Source organism: Meriones unguiculatus, chromosome 18 (genome assembly GCF_030254825.1).
Source record: "Meriones unguiculatus strain TT.TT164.6M chromosome 18, Bangor_MerUng_6.1, whole genome shotgun sequence".
Taxonomy (NCBI): Eukaryota; Metazoa; Chordata; class Mammalia; order Rodentia; family Muridae; genus Meriones; species Meriones unguiculatus.
Window position 1 is genome coordinate 12,883,681 of NC_083365.1, and position 21,328 is coordinate 12,905,008.

The following is a 21,328-nucleotide window of genomic DNA, read 5'->3' on the forward strand; positions in this document are numbered from 1 at the left end:
GGCTGTGGTGACCAGTCTGGACTAGAAGAATGGAGAAGTCTAGAGGAAAGTGACGAGCTCTCTGGACCGTCTGAGTCACTGCCAGGGTGAGCTTCCCACAGATGGCCGCATTACCCAGATTTCCCCACCGTTCAGTTCTGCTTTGCCTTCAGCCCGTGGGAATTTCTAAAGAACTGACTAGTGGGCCCTGCAGTATGGAAAGAAAGAATTCGTAGAAACAGAGAGTGGGGGGGGGGGAGTGACAGTCACATCCCTCTAAGAAAGGAAACAGAGGTTTCTGCCCCTCTGGTTCCCTGATTTCCTCAAAGGTCACGTAAGAGCAACAGGATACACTTCAATGCCACTCTTCCAGGATTTCAAGCCATACCTAACTAAATCCCAGATAAATTAAAGACTTAAACATAAAACACTAAATTATAAACCACCAAGAGATAGCACAGGCCAATTTTTAGGTAATCCTGGGGATGAATATTTTAAGATCAATCTCTAAAAGTAGAATCCAAAGTTCAACGGTCTTGCCAATAAGGATTTTGGTATCTTATGGCAAGCTGCCCTTCCTGTACCTCCCTCCATCCCTGTTTTTATGCATTGTTTCTCACTTCCAGGCCTTCTTCACTGGCTTGCTCTCAGCTTTTCCAATACACAGGGTCTTCCAGCCTCAGGGAACCGTATGAGATGCTCGGGTTAGTTGGGATGTGACCCAACTAACGACCCTATGTCTCTTCCTTCCCTACCTAGATGGCATGCTGATTTTTCAGGGGAGGTTTCTAACCTCCACCATTTCTTCCTAGCACCCCACACTTCTTTAATGATCACCTGCTATAGTATGAAATGGTTGTATGCCAAGTCCCCCACAATTCACATGTTGAATCCAAACCTCACATGGAAGGATATTAGGAGATGAGGCCTTGGGTGGAGATGGTCTCTCTTTTGAAGGCACTACCTGGAAACCTTATAAAAGAAATCTCCTTGAGAGCTCCTTTGCCCCCTCTGTCACATAAGGCTTCAGGAAAACTGCGATTTATGAACCAGAAAGTAGGGCCTCACCAGAGTTAGACAGCATTTTTTCTCTGAGACTATAGCTTTCTGTTGTCTATAAGCCATCAAGTTCATGGTGGTTTGCTATAGCTGTGCTAACAGACTAAGACAACACCACATTCATGGTAAGAAGGTGCGGCTTCTCTTCTGACAGAGACAACATTCATGACGTTAAAAACCTTGTCTGTCTTACACTCAGCTCTCAGTACATTCCCAGGTCAAATGGGAACATTTCCGTCTTCTATGAATGAATATGTGCATGAGTGAAGGAATGAAGAGATGACGTTTAATAATTACCCCAGGCTGTTATGCCTTCGTAGACAGGTTTGTATTATTATACTGATTCCTTTTCAGTGTAGTCTGACTGATTTTGCCTAGCCAGGTTTGACAGTCCCTACTTTCAGAAAGCCATGCTTTCCATCCTGTGTCAGGGAGGGGCCGGGACAACGAGTAAAGATGTCTGAGTTCCATGAGTAGAAGAAAAATAGATTTCAGAGAAAGAATGAACGGCACCAAGGAGTCAAGCCGGAGAAATGTGGCATCTAGATTGGATGGAAAGGCCACCAACACGAACTTGAGCATTCGCAAGCACAGTCTAAGGCGATGCTTCTAAAACCCCATGAGGAATTCCGAGTGCAGTTTTGCGAGGGAGGCAACTCAAGCTCTGAAAGGCGAGCAGCTTACCCATTACCACACAGTAGGGGACACAAATGCATGCCTTATGCCTGGCTCACCCAGTTTCCTCAGCCGGGAAGAGCCAGTCTCCGCTATGCAAATCTAGGTTCCCAAGCTAAGTGGCAGCCTCCCTGAAGGCTGGCCTTAGCTCCCTCCCACTTCCGGCGCTCCCCACCCACCCCAACCCCCAACTTCCGTCTCCCGTCCAGTCCTTCCCGAATTCTCACATCTTCCCTTGTTCCTAGGACTTAAAAACCGTGGGGCTCTTTGCTGCTTCTCTCCCACAGCCCCACCTACTTCACTGTTGAGTGAGCCTCGAAGCAAGCCAGCTACCGAGCTGACTCATACAGATTTGCACTCCTGAGGAACACCTGCGCTGGGTCACACCCCTCCACTCCATAGCCCAAGCTCTGTAGCTAGCTCCTCTTTCAAGAGAACCACATTGCCTTTGAGCAACCCTGTGTAGGCTGAAATATGCCCTCCAGGAAAAAAAGCAAAAAGGAGGAAGCTAAAAGCATATTCCTCCTCCCTTGAATAGTTTTTGATCAAAACACTTTAAAACTTGTCCAGATTTTCAGTCTCGGAAACATAATTTTTTTAAGGGTTATAAAGGGCCCTGACAGTCTTTCATATACACCAGGCTTTCTTGAAAGCAAGACTAAGTGATCAATCACTCTTTCACAGCCGTGGTAGAAAGGCCAATTCCTTCTAGCTTGTCAGTAAATACACCTATTCTACGAAAGGATTTATTTCTGTTTAGTTTAGGAGTCAAAATGTCCAGTTTACCTTCATGAAGAAAAAACACAGGGAGAACTTAGCACATAACTGTCACTCAACTGTCTGTTCAACAGCAAAAGATTTACAAGAGGAGGGTAATGGGAGGGTCTGGGAAGGACACTAGGAGACAGACACTGGCTTTCAGGGACACCAGGAAGCCACAGCAGAACAGGGTCATGTTCAGGATCATCATGAAGTGGGGGACAAACAACCAAGCTCCCACCTCATAAATAAGGGAGTCCTAAGAAGCGTGGGGTTGTTCAAGGTCAGACAGTGGTCAACATCAATACCAGGATGAGAAGCTAGCTGTCTGTCCACACAGGGTGCCACACCTTTTGATCCCACCCTGCATCCTAGCTCCTCGGTCGGAAGCCCTTCATCTTCAGCCAACAGCCCATAGTAGAAAGCAGGAAGGGAAGAGGCAAGTGAATCCCTGAGTTCCAGGCCAGCCTGGTCTACAGAGAAAGTTCCAGGACAGTCAAGGCTACACAGAGAGACCCTGTCTCAAAAATAAATAGATAAATAAATAAATAAGAAGGAAGGAAGCAGAAAACCACACCCCAGGCATAGGACTGTTGGTTTTCATAAAAAGCCAGCCTCCTGGTGTATTAGATTCTTGTATATTTTTGTACTAAAAATGTTAGCATATTATATTCTTGTTATTCTTTTTATTAAAAATACCTTGAGGTCTGGGGAAACGGCTCAGTAGGTAAAGTACTTGTCACTAGAGCATAAAGACCTGAGTTCGAGCCACATAAAGTTGGATGTGGTAGCGTGTATACGTAACCTCATCACTCCTACAGCAGGATGAGAGGACACAGCGTTAGACGCTCACAGGCCCACCAGGCTGGAGTGCACAGTGACGAAACAAGAAAAGAGACCCTGTCTCAAACTAAGCGAAAGGTTCGGACTGACACCTGGTGGCCCTCTGGTCACGTGGGAGCACTCACCGGCATGCACTCACATGTGCATGTGAACACACACTCACAGATACATACATGAATGCATTATACACACATAAAAACAGTTAAATACTTGAAAAAACCATAAAGCACTACCTAAGTATTAGGTTATTTTATTATTTGTCTGACATATTAACTCAACATTACCAACTTTATTATCATCCATTTTGTTCTCCCAGCCAGCAGATCTGAAATCCAGATTCGGCCCCACTGAAAGCACCTAGTTAGGATGCTGACTTGTCTCCCCGAGGGCAGAGCGTCGGGAGAAGAACGCTAACGTAGATGTGGTGCTGTCCAGGCAGGGCTGTGTTAGAGAGGAAGCTCGAGAGAATGTATGTCATCCTGGTCTGTGGTAAAGAAGGGAGAGAGAGAGGCTCACACACAGCCTTAGTCAGAATAGGTCTGGTTTTACCACAGAAACGAACCGAGATCTCAGGGATTTGCCACAGTTAAAGATGTGTTTCTCACAGCCGCCGAGTCTGGCGCGGGTGTTCTAGCCCGGAGCCTTTGCCACAGCAGCATCTGATCATGTGACCTCGGTGGTTGCCGCATCGAGGGAAGTTGAGTGTGACGAACTTGCTGGCCCTGGTTGCATCAGCAGAACATCAGCCACATCCTGCCCACACTTTGATGGCCAGGGTTTGCCATGTGTCCTCGTCTAACTGCAAAGGAGACCAGGAAGACGGTTACCCGTCCGGTAATCCCACATAGGAGCAGATGGGTATTTAGTGAGCAATTAGCTTCTACACAGTGATTCCAGGAAAGCCTACATCAGAAGATTTCAGAGTGCTCCAGTGATCTAACAGAGAAGTCACATAGGCCTTAACGACAGAAGGGCTTACAGAAATTACATAAGAATAAACAGTAGTAATTACCTCTAGTTAATACATTTTTATCGGCGTTATTTTAGTCTTTTTATGTATTTCTCCAACAGCAATATTTAATAAAACATTTTAATCATACTAATTTTTTAATTGAGAAATAAGTTCAAACCGGAGACAACCATGACTCCAGCGAGGAAAGAAGATCGCAATTAACCTGGAAGAAGATAAGTAGGAGACAAGGTCCAGACACAAGGGTTGCTACACAGGAAGCCGGCGACGAGAGCTCATTTCTGAAGGGCATCCAGGAAAGAGGGCACGGAAGAGGCAAAGCCTCCTTACTCAGCCTCTCGAGAGCGGGGAGAAAGGGAATTCAGAAACAGAAAACATCCAAATGGGAAGGGATGGACCAGAGCAGAGAGAAGGGGTCACAGCCAGCCGGCTACCAGCCGATTCAATGACTGAACTTCATCTGTGTGAGTCCCTCCGGCTGCACACTTCTGAGTCTCCTATCACCTCCAAGCCAGGGCTGTCGCTCTGCTCCTGGGCACCCAGAACATCTTAGCCCTATACACTTTTGAGTTCAGGTAGTCTCTTTCTAGACTGCTTTAGATAGACTTAGAGATACATTGTCATCTCCCCGTGTACTGTTCAACAATAGTTCTCAGACACAGAGCTGTTATCATTGACGAGGACAAAGCCAGCTGGGGATGCAGCTCGATGGTGCAGTGCTTGACTAGTACCTCCTGGCTCAATCCCTGGCAGCAAAAAACAGATGGACAAAGCGGATCGAGGTACTAACAGGCAGAACTTGAATGTCTTCCCACTAACCCTCCAGGAGAGACTTTATGAGGACTACATGAAGCCTTGACGGTCTGGCTCCTGCTTTTCTCCCAGCCCATCCCCCTCCACGGGCAGCTCTGAGCTCCAGCCTTCATGACTTGCTTCCATTTATTTGACCCTCATAGCACCTGCTTAGCCCAGAACGTTCTCTCTTCTCTCCCCACTAAATAAACCCTCTCCCAGTCCAAGACCGACTAGTGCTTCAGTTTCATACCTTCAATACACTTAACTGCAACATGCTACGTGGGGTCAAGGGTCACCACTGGCTTCATTGTCTGCTTTCAGATCAAAGACCATGGCTGCTTGTGCTCACTTGATGACAGAAAAAAAAAAAAAAAAAAAGTTCAGAAGCGTCATAAATTTCCTTCATTCTTTGTAACTCCTTTAAAAATTATGTGTGTGTGTGTGTGTGCGCGCGCGCGTGTGTGCAAGTGAGGGGGTTGGGAGGCATGTGGATACCCATGGAAGCCAGAAGAGGATGGATTCTCTGGAGCTGGAGTTCCAGGTGGTTGGAGTTCCAGCGGTTCTGAACCACCTCAGGCGGACGCTGGGAACTAAACGTGGTGCCTCTGAAAGAACAGCAAGTGTTCTTAACCACTGAGCCATCTCACAGCCCCCTGTAACTCTTAAAAAAAAAAAAAAACCATTTTGAACATCAAATCCGTGATAAGCATTTTATTTACTTATTTTATCTGTTTGTTTGCTTGCTTACCTGGTTTTATGTATCTCAGGCTGACTTAAATTTATTATGTAGCAAAAGATCTCTTGATCCTCCTGCCTCCACCTCCCCAGTGCTAGAATTATAGGCATTTACCACCACAACCATGTTTTTCAGTGCTAGGAATCAGACTCAGGGCTTCGTGCATTTTGCTGAGCTACAGTCACAGCCCTGCAAGTCCTTTTTAAGAGTAAGAAGCCGCAGGAGAAATTACTTCTTATCTTTCCCCACTTGGCTGAAGAGCCTCGGTCCTTCAGAAGTAGGATACTGTGAGGCGAAATCAAGAGCTGAGTTTTTAATTTCACTTCCTGCTCTCATATGAAGTCTCCATGTAAGCCTAAGCTCCTTTATGGGAGTTTAAAACAGGTGGTCTCCCAAGCACAGACTCCTGAAACATACAAACCTAGGACTTCCTACAGACCAAGACAACATAGAAAGAGAAATTTAAAAGAGAACTAGAAAGTGTGTGTGTGTGTGTGTGTGTGTGTAGAGAGAGAGAGAGAAAGAGAGAGACAGAGCGACAGAGACGGAGAGAGAGAGAGACTATATTAAGACAAGAGAGACAGCCTTGTGGTTGAGTGTAGACTTTGTCTGAATCCCATTTCTGCAAGCAGCTTAACCTTGCAACCTCAGGCTGGTTACTTAACTTTGTCAGAACTTTACTTCCTCTTCTGTAAAATGTGATGGGATTACCTACCTCTCTGGTCTGAAGAGAGGATTAAATGAGGTACTATATTGTAAAACCTGGAGGCTAATAGGGTGTTATAGACATCCTTTTCCCCTTCCTAACTGTCATGGAATGAAAAGGCAGTTTAAAACTAAGTAGGGCATGAATGGAGACGGAACACTCACCTGTCTCTTCATGTTTCACTCCTCTAAAGAGACCTCATATCACCTGAAGAGAAATGCCTTTCCCTTGAGGTCCTCAAGTGAGTAGGTAATTCCAGGATCTCTATTCCAAACTCTGTAAATGAAAGAACGTAGCTCTGTGTTCACATAACCTATACATAGCCCCTGTATGCCTTAATCATTTCTATATCCCTTATAACACCTAACAGTGTAAACTCTGTAAACAGCCATTATTCTGCATTGTTTATGGAATAATGACAAGAAAAGGTCTGCACAAATTCAATACAGATACTTCTCTCCCCGACTCCCTCCCCATGTATTTCTACCTATAGTTGGTTCAATCTAGGAATGCAGAACCCAGGGACACAGAGGGCCAAATTTCTCCCAGATAATTTAGTTGTGCTTCTCTCTGCATTCAGGTGATTTCTTTCATATCCAGGTATCATGTGCTAATTTTAAAGTTGATCCTGAGGATGTTCACAAATGTTTCCCATCTTCAGGGTACAATGGAAAGACCATGGCCAGAGTTCACAGCCATACTCCACTGCCAGTCAGCACTCATCCCATTGGTGGCCTCCCTTCTGGATTCAGGGCATCACAGAATAAAAGGAGATTTCACTAGAAGACAGAAAAGAAAAAACCTTTCTGATCTTTGGGGCGGTTGTTTTTGCTTGTCTCTTAGTGCAACCCAGAGCTTGCAGATATGGTTAATCTAACTCCAGAATGCTCCAGACTCCCTGGGTCTACTTTCTGATGGTGGAATGACAAGGAGGCCACAGTGGCCACTCAACAATTACGTGGGTTGTGAAAATCTGGTCCCCTTGCTCTTCCGGCAATCTCTTTAGCTCTCCCCAGACTATCTTTTATTTTTATAAAATCCTAGGATCATTATACAACAGGTCATCTGAGGTGAGGAAGACCTTAAAGACTTCAGCAAAAAATTGACAGTGTTGGTGATGAAGCATTCTAGGATTCAGACTGCAAACGAGATCTGACCTAGAATCTGAATCCTGAGTTTCAAGTGCAGTCTAAGCCTGCAACTCAGTTTCTGTGACTTTCAGTTGGCATTTCCTTCTTCCAAGGTCTTCAGACATAAAAGGAAATAAGAGTAGCCACATCGAGTATATGCAGTTGGAGGTTGGTGTGAGAGCACTTTGCAAACCATAAGGCAATTGTCACATGAAAAGCCTCACCAAGGTTCTTCGGATCCTTGGGATAAGTGCACAGCTAAGCCTATAATCGCAGCACTCAGAAGGCTGAAGCAGGAGGAGCCAGAGTTTGATGCAGACTCGGATGTAGAGTGAGAATGAAAGACAGAGGGAGAAAAGAGGGATCAGATGGAAGAATGAAGAGAAGTAGAGAGAAAAAGACACATCCTTTGGAGCCATAACATCTGGGCTTGCAAAGCATATCCAGTCACCTTCTGACACACATCATTTCATCTTGCGTGCTGAATTTTGTGGCTCCTGAAAGGAAAATATTAATGTACAGCAAAGCCTATAGAACAGAATAAGCACACAATATTTTTTTCTAAATTATTTAGGAAGCCCTGAGCCAAATACATTGAGCTTAGTAGAGCCTACCCAATGCATTCCTCTCTCCCTTTCCTAAAAGAGTTGGTTTAGACATTTTTGGTAAACTCACAGGAGAGTAAGCTCCCCATCAAAAAAGTTTCAGAACTCTCACTCTGACCCTTCTGCCCTGTCTTTTCCCCTTAAAACCACTTTCCAAGAAGGGCATGTGAAAGAGTAGCTCGAGAGAGACACTGACCTAAATTGGCTGTTTCTCAACCAAACTCTCATCTGGGGAATTCTCTACAGGACTGGAATGAAGATGGAGCTGGGCTGGGTGTTGCTGCAGATGGTAGAACCAGGGTGTTTCCCAGATTGCCAAAGAGGCACTCTGCATTGTTCTCAGAAACCAGACAGTGTTGGGGCCTCAGTAGTGGCCTTCACTTGAAAATGTCTTCCCTTCCGAAGTTTTCAAAGCCCTGTTTTCATAAGACCTCTATTTTCTGCTGAGAAGTAAAGCATCCCAGTGACGACTCCACAGACTCTCAAGCGACTGAAGCCATCATTAGTGTGTATTGCACCTCCATGGCAGCCCACATTCACAATGCACCTTGCAATTGTTTCTTAGTGATTATCCTCACAAGATGTCCTACAGGCAGAAGATTAACCTATCTGTGTTGCCTAAAGGGAAACTAGGATGAGCAGAGCTGTAGAGCTGGCTGACTGCCGTCAGAGCTGTTTAGAGACACCCACTTTAACTTTGGCTCCAGCCTGTTTCTGTGCTTATACTGCCTTTGTTTACAACACCACTCATCTTTGACTTTTGTTTATAAATACAACACAGGGAGAAATAGACTGGGCAGAAGAATTGGAATTGGAGATTTTACATATGCAGTAGAACCAATGAACATCTAAACAGCTCCACTCCTTATGATTAAACAGGACCAGAGGGAATACTACATCCAACTTACATAAGCTACTTTACTCCTAGCCCCATGGTGTTTTGTTTTTTGTTTTTTTTTAATTCCATGTTTCAGTGGCTTGCTTTTCCCTCTTTGCCATTTTTGTTCTTTCCTTGTCTACCACCCACTTCCTTTATTTAAAATTTATGTGGCTTATGCCAACTAGAAAAGCTGAACCACTGATTTGCTGAGTCTGGTATCCTACCCCCTAGAGTGGGCACAGAAGATGCCTCTAATCAGGCAATGCCAATTCCATGTAAGAATCCATACCTTCCTGTTCCACAGCCTCTATCCTGGCTGGGCCTTTGTTCCTGCCTCCATAAGTGGGCAGCTATCCTTTGGTCAGCTCTGATGTATCCTTAGGAAAACTAGACTTTGTCTTTAGAGAGTGGGACAGGGTCACTTTGCCGTAACATGGGGGAGGCTGAGAGCTCTTTCGAAGCTGTCATCTCTGTTTATGTGCTGACATTATTCAGAGAAGTAAGAGGAGCCAGATCTATATGGTCAATGTCACTTTTATCTCCTCCACCCTCTAACCATAAGACTATTGTTCCATACTCAGACTGCTGACTTCTTCAAACAAATCTTCCCCTTCAGAGAGAAGGGGAGAAGCTCATTTTCCCTCAAATGTCATGTCTTAGCTGCCAATTATCCTGCCCATCCATATTCAGTTCTGAAGCACAATAAGCAAATTAGGTCAAAACACAAAGTACAGCTATGGAGCGAGTTCCCATCCTGTTCAGTTTATCGTTCTGATTTGAGGATTTCTTCCTTCCTCTTCCATTGAATGCTTTTCCAATCTTAGTGAGCTTCCTGCTGCTCTTCCATTTTTGGAAAACTACATGTTTATAAGCACATGGAGCAAGTGATAAATAAATGGAGTAAGTCCACAGCCTGTGGAACCTTTGCAAGCAACATTATTACCTTCTCCCTGGTATCAAGCAGAGTGAGCATAGATACAGAGTGAGCATAGATACAAAGTATCTGTAAATTCCCCGTGACACATTCATGTCCACACCTACTTGAGGAAGACTATAAAAGACAGAGAAGCCTGACTCAGAGTAAGTCTCCAAGGCAGAGAGGAGTCACCTCATTGGCGCTTGAATTGGCAAAGGTATTGTCCTTATCATATCTAAGGCTATGGAAATTGTATTTTGTTGCTCCTTGACTGTCCTCTCTCAAGGCGCCTTCTGTAAGGCTACAGTCTGTTCTTGTTTCTTCTTGTTTCCTGATTTGGAACCACAGATTTCAGAAAGGATATGTCTTTCTAGTAATAGGGAACTGAGGGGGAGCTGAGCAGGATTCCTGTGAGAGAATCCATCAGTACAGCTGAATCTTATCCTGGAAATAAGAACTATCTACTGACAAAAGGGAGAGAGAGCAGGTTCCCATTCTGTATCGCCCTTGCTTCTATATTAGGCAGATTCTTCTACCCACCTTTCATTGAATGCCTATTACGTGTAATACAATGGACTAGACATAAAGGATACCAAGACAGAGAAAATGTTCTAAAACGAATGTACAAGCTAGTAGAGGAGACCAAAGCATACACAAATAATGTAAGAGAGTACGAAGAAAAATACAGGAAATGCTTGCCTTGTGATAAGTCACTCACTGGAGTTTCTCAAGAAGAGCAAAGCAGGGTCACTGCCCTTGCAAGCACAAGATTCAGACGTGGACGCTGCTGACAGCCACTGTTGTTCTTTTGTAGATATCAAGATGGCCAAAGTTCCTGACTTGTTTGAGGACCTAAAGAACTGTTATAGGTAAGAAACACAGTCTTCCTTTTGTGATTCAATGAGGAGCTCCAAGTTTCCTTGAATCTAACTAAGAGTTAAAGTGACCAGCCAGGGGCCAGGGTGGCAGTGGCTATAGAGATATACATTGACCCTGAAGTCCAGGAAGGGCCAGGCAAGAACAAGAAAGACCAGGAATCCAGCATACTAAAATGAAAAATTGGCAGAAAAATGGAGATTGCAGAAAATATTTTGAGGTATACTGAATCCTACATGTTTATATCAATACAAACTTAGGCACTCTAGAGTTTGTGTGCTCTGATACAGTTGTGGGTTTAATGAACTGTTTGAGAGAGAATCCATTCTCAGAAGAACCTGTTTCCAGTCAAGAGGAGGAAACGGCTTTTGGGCACATGAACTTGCACATACAGTCAAACTGTACCGTGATACAGAAGATAAATGAGCAGAGAGTTGAAATCCCAGAACATTCTTAACATGATGTTCTTGTTTGCAATTAATGTTAATGCTAATGAGGCTACAAAATGTTAAATGTTAGATCTGTTTTAGTGAGTACATGAAAACAGTGTATGACAAAGCATGTCTGTGATGCTTCAAAAGTTTTTTTTTTTTTTCCTTTCTCTTAAGAAGCTTAAGTCTTCCCTGAAGTTCAGTTAAGGCTCTTTGGTTCATTAGTCATGCCTAATTTTTATAGATAAAGCACAAAGCTCTGCTAATAATTACTAATTCCAAATCAGTGATAAATGAATTACGTGTGTTGACATGAATGTGTTAAAGTCTTTAACTTTTCAAAGAGTAATGAGTGTGTGTGTGTGTGTGTGTGTGTGTGTGCTCAGTTACTGTAGAGCTGATTCTTAATCCTGACAGGGATCAAGTTCTCCTAAGAACAGCTCTTAATGTGTTAGAGCATTTGAACTCAATAGTGCCTGTGCCTAAATCGGTATTCAGGAATGTTACCCAAGGAAAATGTGGCCCATCAAAATCTGATCCCCACTGACCATAGTAAAATAATGGACAAAAGTACAGTTTCACTATATGTCTTTCACAGTGAAAATGAAGAATACAGTTCTGCCATTGACCATCTGTCTCTGAATCAGGTAAGCACATGATTACCATTCTTACATATCTGGGTTTTTCCTTTCTTTTTTTCTTTCTTTCTCTCTCTCTCTTTCTTTGTTTCTCTCCACACTAGTTACTCTACCAGAAAAGCACAATGAGGGTTGATTATTATATTTTTGTTTCATTCTCACTAAAGGTCTAAAATACTTTCATTCATTATAAATGATACCACTTGCCTCTTTATACTTGTAGTTAACTGGCATTCTTCATGGTCACTGGCTCTTCCATAACAGAGAGCTATCTAAAGTCCTAAGAACTTCTGAGCCAGGTTCCTTCCAAATGTTGATTTTGTCATCCTTAGCCAGTTGCTTCATTCTGCCTCACCTTGGGTCTGTTCCTAAGACATGGAGGCTGGAGATAGCCCAATAGCCCACAGAGCTGAGGTACAGGAAGCTGGCTAGCCAAGAGAAAGAGAAAATGTTACACAGACTAACCAAATTCTGTTACTTTGTGTATCTGTGATACTAGCTTTAAAAGCTGTTTTCAGAACAGCCATACCAAAGGCATCCATGGGGGCTTGGAATCAAGGGAGACCACCTTCTGTAGATGCTCAAGTCCCATATATTAAATGACCTTCTATTTGTGTAAAGTATACATGTATTCTCAGATGACTTTAAGTCCTATCTAGGTGACTTAACAATACCTGCCACAATGCAGATGCTATGGGAATAAACATTATGCTTATGAAGCAATGATTATATTGTTTAGGAAATAATGACCAAAATGCACATGTTCAGTAAAGATGTCACTTATGTTTAGAAAATATTCTGAATCTTAAGGTTGGTTAAATTTGAGAATGCTGGCAGGCAATTCAGAAGGCCAAATGTATTTTCTAAGATATTTTGAGCACTCTCAAGTAGATGTCAGACCTCTTGATGGAAGGATCTGACTTACCAGGATCATATATTAACCTATTTCATTAAAATGCTTTATTTTTTTAGCCTAAAGATGGGCTAAAAAGGCTCCCTCCCCCAAATCACATGGTTTCAGGGAACTCTAAGCAAGGAAAAAAGAAGGAATGGAATGGGGAGGGAAGGAGGGACAGTGGGAGGATGAGAAAGGGAGGGAGGGAGGGATGGCGCACAGGTTGGTTACACTCAGCCAGAATGGAGATCCCTCTCAGTAAGTCTGTAGGCTACAGATCCTACTAAAGAGTCTCATCTCAAGGTCATAGATTACCTCTCAGCTTCCACTTTGCCTCCTCATAGAAATCCTTCTATGATGCAAGCTATGGCTCATTTCATGAGAGTTGCACGGATAAATTTGTATCTCTGAGAACCTCTGAAACATCAAAGATGTCCAACTTCACCTTCAAAGAGAGTCTGGTGATGGTGTCAGCAACATCAAATGAAGGGAAGATTCTGAAGAAGAGACGGCTGAGTTTCAATCAGGCCTTTGCTGAAGATGACTTGGAGGCCATAACCCATAATTTAGAAGGTAACAGGGTAAAACACAAGTTTGAATTTTTTCAGTTTTAAGTAAATGGTGACAATGGAGTGGAAAGAAAATAAAGCCTAGAACAAAAATAAGCAACCAAACATTAGCTCAATAACTATAACAAAAAAGTAAATGCTGCTCTTCTTCAGAGGAATGAGATGAATTCTAGCCTGAATCTAGAACACTCGCTCAAGGCCTCCTTTCTTGGCTGTATTGTTAAGGTCGTAAAGGTCTTTAGTTGGATAGAAAGAAGTCATGGTTTATTAGCTTATGACCTCTACTAGCTGCCACCTTGTTAGTCATGTCCCTTAATTTCTCTGGGCTTCAGTTCCCTATACTATGAATAGGGATGACCAAGTCTTACAGCTCATTAGGTTCCCGTAAAGATTAAATAAGCCAATACTTCAAAACACTTAGACTAGAAGAATGCCTAGTGTGACATCACTACCCAAGAAATGTCAACCATTGTTATTACTCCCATAGCCTTTGTAACTGCTGCTAGCACTGCTGATGTATTAATGGCTACATTCTCTCTAAGCTCCAAAACAACCCTCTACTCTCCTTTCACATCTGAGGAAATGAGGCTCAATCTCTAAGTGGGATCCTTCACAGCTAATTCAATCCACTCTGACTATAAAAACCCTGGGTTTCTCATGTCTTTGCTATACATTCCTTCACAAGAAACATAAACCAAGTATTCAAGTCAATATAAGACCTCTCTGCCTAGATTTTACAATAAAACAAAATGTAAGTATATGCATATATATGTAACGTATTATTTATAAATATGGTGACATATCATTGTGGTATACAATTTTTAACATATTTACTTTTATCTTGGCATACATCCATCTGAAAACAGATTGAGAATACTGGTAGTCTTCCTTGTCACTTGGAAACCTGCTAACAGGGCCAGGCTTGGGGGTTCATACTTTTAATCCCAGTGGAAGGCAGAGGCAGGAGAATCTCTGTGAGTTCAAGACTATTCTTGTCTATGGAGTGAATTCCAAACCAGCCATAGCTTTATAATGAGACCCAAATGGAATGAAAGAAAATAAAACGGCTAGCAAAAATGTTAAAGTTTTTAAAAAACTTTCTTTAAAAAATAAAGAAGAGAAGGAAGGAAGGAAGGAAGGAAGGAAGGAAGGAAGGAAGGAAGGAAGGAAAGAAGAAGGAAAAAAGAAAGAAAAACAGAAAGACCAATAATACAGCCCTAGCTCAAATCAAGCCTTCTGCTGATTGATTTCAACTCTAGCTGTTCCACCTGGATTGGCTATGCCTACAGTCTTTCTCAGAGCTATGCCTTATGCTTGTAGTGGTATGTATACATCATCTATGTTTGTAACTAGGCAATGACCTGAACTTGTGATAATGATTTTAGAAACCATCCAGCCATGGTCAGCAGCTCGCACCTTCCAGAATGACGTGAGATACAAACTGATCAGACTTGTCAAGCAGGAGTTTGTAATGAATGATTCCCTCAATCAGAATATCTATCGGGACGCCGACAATGTGCATCTCAAAGCTGCTTCATTAACTGACCTGCAACATGAAGGTAAATGACCAGCCTGTCACTCTTCACCTCTTTGAATTTCTTTGCTTCTTTTAGAGCACAAACGTATCTACATTCCTGCCTTTGCACAATTCTTCTAGAATAGAATGAAGAATTCCACCCCCTACAGAGAATCCCAGAATATGAGTTCCACCAGAGAGCAGTCCCTTACCTGAGCTCACTACTTGAAACTGAGAGCTTTCTGATGCACCTTCTCCTTGGTACTTACATATGTTCTCATCATGACCTCCCTATTCTAATCTCAGCACTCAGGAGGCAGAGGCAGATGAATTTGAGGCCAGCCTGGTCTACAGAGCAAGCTCCAGGATAGCCGGGCTACACAGTGAAACCCTGCCTCAAAAAACCAAGAAGAGAAAACTGAGCATCACAAATATTGAATGACTTATCCAGATTTACCCAGACACTAACAAGGAGTAGTCAGTCAGTATGTGTTAGGAAGCCTGATGATCAGAACTACATCAAGCATTCTTCTAGGATGAACTTTGGTAATGTAACAGGAAAGCCAAACAGCCCTTAACTGCCATAAGATCTGAAGGATGAAATTCAATGCCCAAAATTTCCTGTTACACAGATGCAGTTTCCGTAATAAACCTGTTTTAGATGCAGAATGCATCATCAATATACAAATTTGTTTTCAAAGACCCAGAGAAACAACAAAGAAGCAGGCAGGGTTCTTTCTGGCTAGAGAAACTGTGCACACTTTCAGTTAAAGTGCTTTCTACTCTATGACATTTGCAAACAATTGTGTTTTCTATTCCATACTTATCTCACATGATTTCCCCCGTATAGTGACTTAGTAGTCGTATTTTCTAGCCCCCTCACACTTGCTTCTTGGTGCAAGAGATCAAACCCATACTAAGCAAGTGCTCTGTCATTGACCACAGTTCTGTCCCTATAATTCCTATTATTTACTTTTCTAGAGATACTAGAGCAGTCAGCCATGTTACTTTGCTAGATGTTGGGGGAGGGGGTGCTGACAGGCTGACAGGGCTTCTTTTTTTTTTTTTTTTTTTTTTTTTCAATGCAGTTTATTCAGGAACATTGAACAATCCTCGGACCCCGGGGAAAGCCAGCCCACAGCTTAAATAGCCTCTGGGTAGCCAACCCAGGCGTGCCACGGGGGCAATGCAGATAGGTCCACATACATGGAAGCAAGCCAGATCCTCGGCCTTAGCCAAATGTGGAGTTGTTCGTGACAGAGAGCACTCACCATCGGGAAGGTGGAAGGCGGAAACCAGCTCCATCTTTAAGGCATAGCATTCCGCAGCTCTCTACAGTTCCCCCTTTTTGTTTTAGACACATCAGGCAAGAGTAGAGGTCTGATCTCTGATATTAGAAATAAATTGGGACTTTGTACAGATGTTCATTTAGGTGTCATCCACCCAAAGAGCATCAGACCGTCCGATACCTTTTTCTCAGAGGCGGGACCTGGGGCATCAACCCGCATGCAATCAGACATGCTCTTCTCTGGGTCCAAAGCGGCTGACCCTGAGTGCAGTGCTTAGCCTCGCATCCTGAGCGTATCATTTTAGCTTTTTATGGTATCCAACCATGCTTGGGGAGAATGTCCTGCTTCAATGGCTGTAAAGGCCTGAATGATCATGGCTGCATCACACTGTTGTGAGACTCTAATCTTGCATAGATACCACAGGCAAACCAAGGAGACCAACACCAGAAGGCCTGCTAACACTCCCATGCCCGCCCATTCCTTCAGATGATTCATGGCTTCTTAAATCACTCCATTCCAAGTTATCAGGAACTCAGAAGCCAACAAATGCCAAGGTCTTATTCCACTATTAGAACCAGAAAAATTCAGCAAGAAATTCGTCCTTCAGCATTTCTACTGACATAGAAAACTTTAGCAGCATTATTTACCCATCCAGTAGCATTGTAAAGGCTACAATAATATAAAGCCCCACTCCTGACCTCCACAAACAAATATGGTGTATTCATTTACAACATTATTGGCGGCCTAATCTCACACACACACACCTCTGTCTAAACTCCTTTTTTATATAAATAATAGTGGATTTACTTTCTTTCTGGCTCTTTCTTTGGCAGTGAAGTTTGACATGTATGCCTACTCATCAGGAGATGACTCTAAATATCCGGTTACTCTAAAAATCTCAAATACTCACCTGTTTGTGAGTGCTCAAGGGGAAGACCAGCCGGTGTCACTCAAGGTCAGTTGACTTCCATCTCAAATGTGCCCTCATTTACTCCCCAGTGCTTGTAAACAATCACAGTGAGCAGATGTCCCTTGGAGGATGGCACTGACTCCTTTCAGGCAGTCACCACATGCTCTCTTTCCCCTCCTTGACCCCGTTTGCCTCCCATCCCAGAGCGTCCATTTGTTCTGTTGATCTTTAGTGACATCTACCATCTGATTTATGTGGTACAGAGCATTATGACAATGGAGCCAGTCTCTGAAAATCTCAAAGAAACCCACTGAGATCAGAGAGGATTAACCACTTGCTAATGCATGTGAAGCCAAAAGCTAGGAGCCACAGCACTCAAGCCTTCGCTTTTCGGCTCCAGTGGTGCACTGATGATACTGTTGTCTCTCATCCCATCCTCATGTCCCCTATGACCATCTCCCTCAAACATACACACACACATTCACATTTTAGCATTGGACATTTTTTTATCATAGAGAAGAATGTGACTTTCATTCAGTAAGTGTATAATCCAATGCTTCCTATTTCCACCTAAAATGTATGTGGGTGTATTTCTTTGCCAGAATCAAGTAAGATGAAAGTGTTATCTACTGAGTAGGGCAGTAGCTTCATTCATGAATTCATCCAACAAGCCATTATTTATTGAAAGCTTTCTATTTTTTCAAGTACAGCATGAAGGCTATGGAGAATGGTGAGACAAAATCCCCAACCTTATAGGTCCTTCACTACACAGACAATAGATAAATCAAATAGACAACAACAACAAAAGTAAGATGTTGGACAGAAAATGCTTAAGGCACTAGGACAGAAAGATGGCAGAGAGTTATTTACAGGGAGGGACAAGAGCTAGAGCTCCCTGAGAGACAAGAGGTGTAGCTGGGACACCTGAGAATCTGGGTTCCCTAGAGCTTCATGAGCCCACAGGCCAGCTGCAAATATCAGTGGAACACTCTTGGCCTTAGTCATTTGGTATACAATCAAAAGCCACTAATAGGTTTCAGACAGTGCAGGGTGCAGGTACCATTTCTATGTCTTAAATGGACAATAGTCTAGAAGGAAAGCACTAGAGAAAGCAGAAGGCTTGGCTGAGAAGTTACAGAGGAAGCACGGCCGAAGAATAAGGCAAACATGTAGAAGGGAATGGAGCTGGCTAGTCATTTGGAGGTAGAATGACCAAAGAAAAGCAGTAAACATAGGAGATGGAAAGGTTTGGACAGTACAGTACTTGCTGATATTGAAAACGCAAACGAAGCTAATAGGATTATTTACTCATAGATTTAATAAAAGTACAAAAAAAAAAAAAAAGAAAAAAGGAGCCTTAACCAAACACAATTCTCAAAGTATTTTTCCATGAAGGCTATTGATGGATTTTATTCACACTCAGAGAAAGAGTACAGTCTAATAAGGTTGTGTTCAGAGCAAGCAGCTACTAGTCAATCAGGGCAGCATAGTGGGGTTTAGTTATTCACTTTGGTATGTAGGTGTGCGGTTAACTTTCAGACTGTAACTGACCTGTACAGATAAACACCATCTCAGTGCTCTACTGTTTTCAGAAGTGTTTAATTTGAATACTTCGGGGTCAGAATGTTTAGAAGTAGGAGAATCACTAGAGTTTAGATGAGAGTACTCTGTGCCAGCATTAAAGACAGGATACACACAGGCAGTATTTCACCCCACTTGTCTGGATAGAGGGGGTTGCTGGTATCATTGACAGTCTTCATGATTCATTTGGATTTCTCTCCAGTTAACTAAAGAAATCTACTCTTATGAATCGACTGGACCATTTCTCAAATAGGCATGAGATAAATGCTTATTGAGTGAATAAATGATGGAACCCAGATTATATCTGAGTCAGGCTTCTATAGTGCTGTTTCTCATGAAGGCCAGATACCAGAGTTTTTTTCCAATGCCTTCTTGTGCACTAACAGATTTGTTTTGCTTATCACAGGAGATGCCAGAAATACCAAAATTTATCATGGGTAGTGACAATGACCTCATTTTCTTCTGGAAAAATGTCAGCTCCAAGAACTACTTCATATCAGCTGCCTATCCGGAGCTGCTTATTGCCACAAAAGAACAAAGTCAGGTGCACCTGGCCCGGGGGCTGCCCTCGATGACAGACTTCCAGATATCATAAAAGCAGCCCTATTTCAAGAGTCTACTTACTCGAGAAGTGCTGACCATCTGTATGTACCATGTACAGGAACGTTCCTCGCCCTGAGTCACTTGCACAGCATGTGCTGAGTCTTCGTAATTCTAAATGAATGTTTACCCTCTTTGTAAGAGTAGAGCAAAGCCTAATGGAATCAACCCAGACATATGATATTATTTGTTATTTAAAGAGCACCCTATACTTTGCACGGTACTAATCATTTTAATTATTATTCTTCAAGGCATTCTTAGGAGGATCAAAAAGACTCTACCCATATTACAGATGGGTTAACTAAGGCATAAGAAAACTAAAAAGTACACTCAGTTGCAGCTGGAATGAGAATCCAGAGCCATGATGTCAATCTAACTGTGCACTTCTGCTTCTAAATTGCTGACTGAGTGTGATATATTTATAAGAACTCAATGCTGTCATTTTCAAAAGGAAGGAACAACAGCCACATCTTTCCTACCTCAGTGGGTCTTATTCCAGTGAGATCATTTGGATAAAATGATCTCCTCCTGTAACAAACCTCAAGAAGAAGACAGGCTGTTGAAGGTTATTTTTTAAGTTATTTATGTATTTATAAATATATTTATGATAATTATATTATTTATGGCACATCCTTAGGTTCTCTGAGCTTGATGGGGAGCCTCGGCAGCAGGGTCTTCTAAGTCAGTTAGATGTAGTTACTCTCAGCCACCATGCCATAGACGTTATGCTTTTTCCACAGCCATAAAGCTCTCTCTACATTTTCATACATGGGACCCCTGTCACCATGACCACGAGTCTGTCTAGTCTACTTTGCTCATTTAAAATAATTGGCCTCCTGTCCTTAAAGCTGTCTGGATAATCTTACACCATTTAACCTCACCTGTAACTCAATCCAAGCACCTAAACATGGGAAGACTTTAACTATGGCAGCCACATCACTGTTACCTGAAGTTTCTTTTCTAGGTTGTAACCAGTGTTTCCTATGGGTTACAGATTTGTTCTCACACCACAGTGTCACATGTCTATCAACAATAATAGTTCAGTATCATTGATCATAATTAAATAAAACAAGTTTGAACATTAATTTCTTCGTTATATTTTTTTTTGTTTGGGTTTTGCAATGAAATGGGTTCGTTGTTTTGATTTTTTTTTTAACTATTGTGAAGGGTCTTTCGTTGTTGTTATTTGTTGTTTTCATTGCCCCACTGAATGCAAGTTGGTAGGCATTCACATAATGCACTACAGTTGGTATGACTTTACCAAACCAGGTTCCCACACGGCTCTAAAGAAGGTATCTGCAGCAAATCCCTCCCATCAGAGCTCAGGGCACCCTGCAAGAAGTGGAGGCAGGAGTAGGCGAGACAGAGAGGACAGAGGACACCGAGAGAACAGGCCCTCTATAACATCTGAGCAAAGCCCATATGAATTCACAGAGACTGAAGAGGCAGTCACAGGGCCTACACAGGTTCTCTGCCTACATACTAGAGTTTTCAGTGCTTCTTGTGGGGCTCTTGAATGTGTGAATGAGTAGGTTTCTGATTCTTGTGCCTTCTTTTCTAGGGGCTCTTTTATCTTTCTGTTGGCTTGGCTTGTCCAACTTTGATAGGACAGATCCTGCTGCGCGCTGCTCAGGGGCTCCAAATGGGACCTGAAAAAAAGGCTAGATCGTTAGAGCTATCAATGGGGGCTTTCTCTTGCCCTGTCCGCTTCCTGTACCCACCGCCTCTCTGCCTCCTGTCCGCAACGAGGCAAAGAACAGCCTCGGCCACACATTCCCTATGCTGGGACGCAAACCCGTCGTGAATCTGAAACCACAAGCCCGGTTCTTACCGTTGTTTCTGCAAGGTATTTGGCCACAAGAAGGAAAACAAGAACCAATATGGACCATTTTCCTTTGGCAAGCTATTATTTGCAGCCAAAGCCAGCCTAACCGACACAGCGCTGCACAAAGACTTTGCCTCTGACTTGC

At 42.9% G+C, this 21,328-nt stretch overlaps 1 protein-coding gene and 1 long non-coding RNA gene across 2 annotated transcripts; one reads left to right on the forward strand and one right to left on the reverse strand.

Moving 5' to 3' along the window:
• Positions 1–3,575: 3,575 nt before the first annotated feature.
• On the reverse strand, positions 3,576–5,727 carry LOC132648978 (uncharacterized). Its single transcript, XR_009587369.1, has 3 exons — positions 5,576–5,727; positions 5,331–5,428; positions 3,576–4,114 (listed from the first exon to the last, which is right to left on the reverse strand). It is a non-coding gene; the product is annotated as an uncharacterized LOC132648978 (long non-coding RNA).
• A 4,498-nt stretch (positions 5,728–10,225) lies between these two features.
• Il1a (interleukin 1 alpha) lies at positions 10,226–20,443 on the forward strand. The gene is made up of 7 exons (XM_021641958.2): positions 10,226–10,270; positions 10,868–10,922; positions 11,959–12,007; positions 13,238–13,466; positions 14,848–15,021; positions 17,101–17,222; positions 19,165–20,443. Exons 2-7 carry the CDS (start codon positions 10,876–10,878, stop codon positions 19,351–19,353), a joined length of 810 nt encoding a protein of 269 aa, XP_021497633.1. The 5' UTR covers positions 10,226–10,270; positions 10,868–10,875; the 3' UTR covers positions 19,354–20,443.
• Positions 20,444–21,328: the final 885 nt, after the last annotated feature.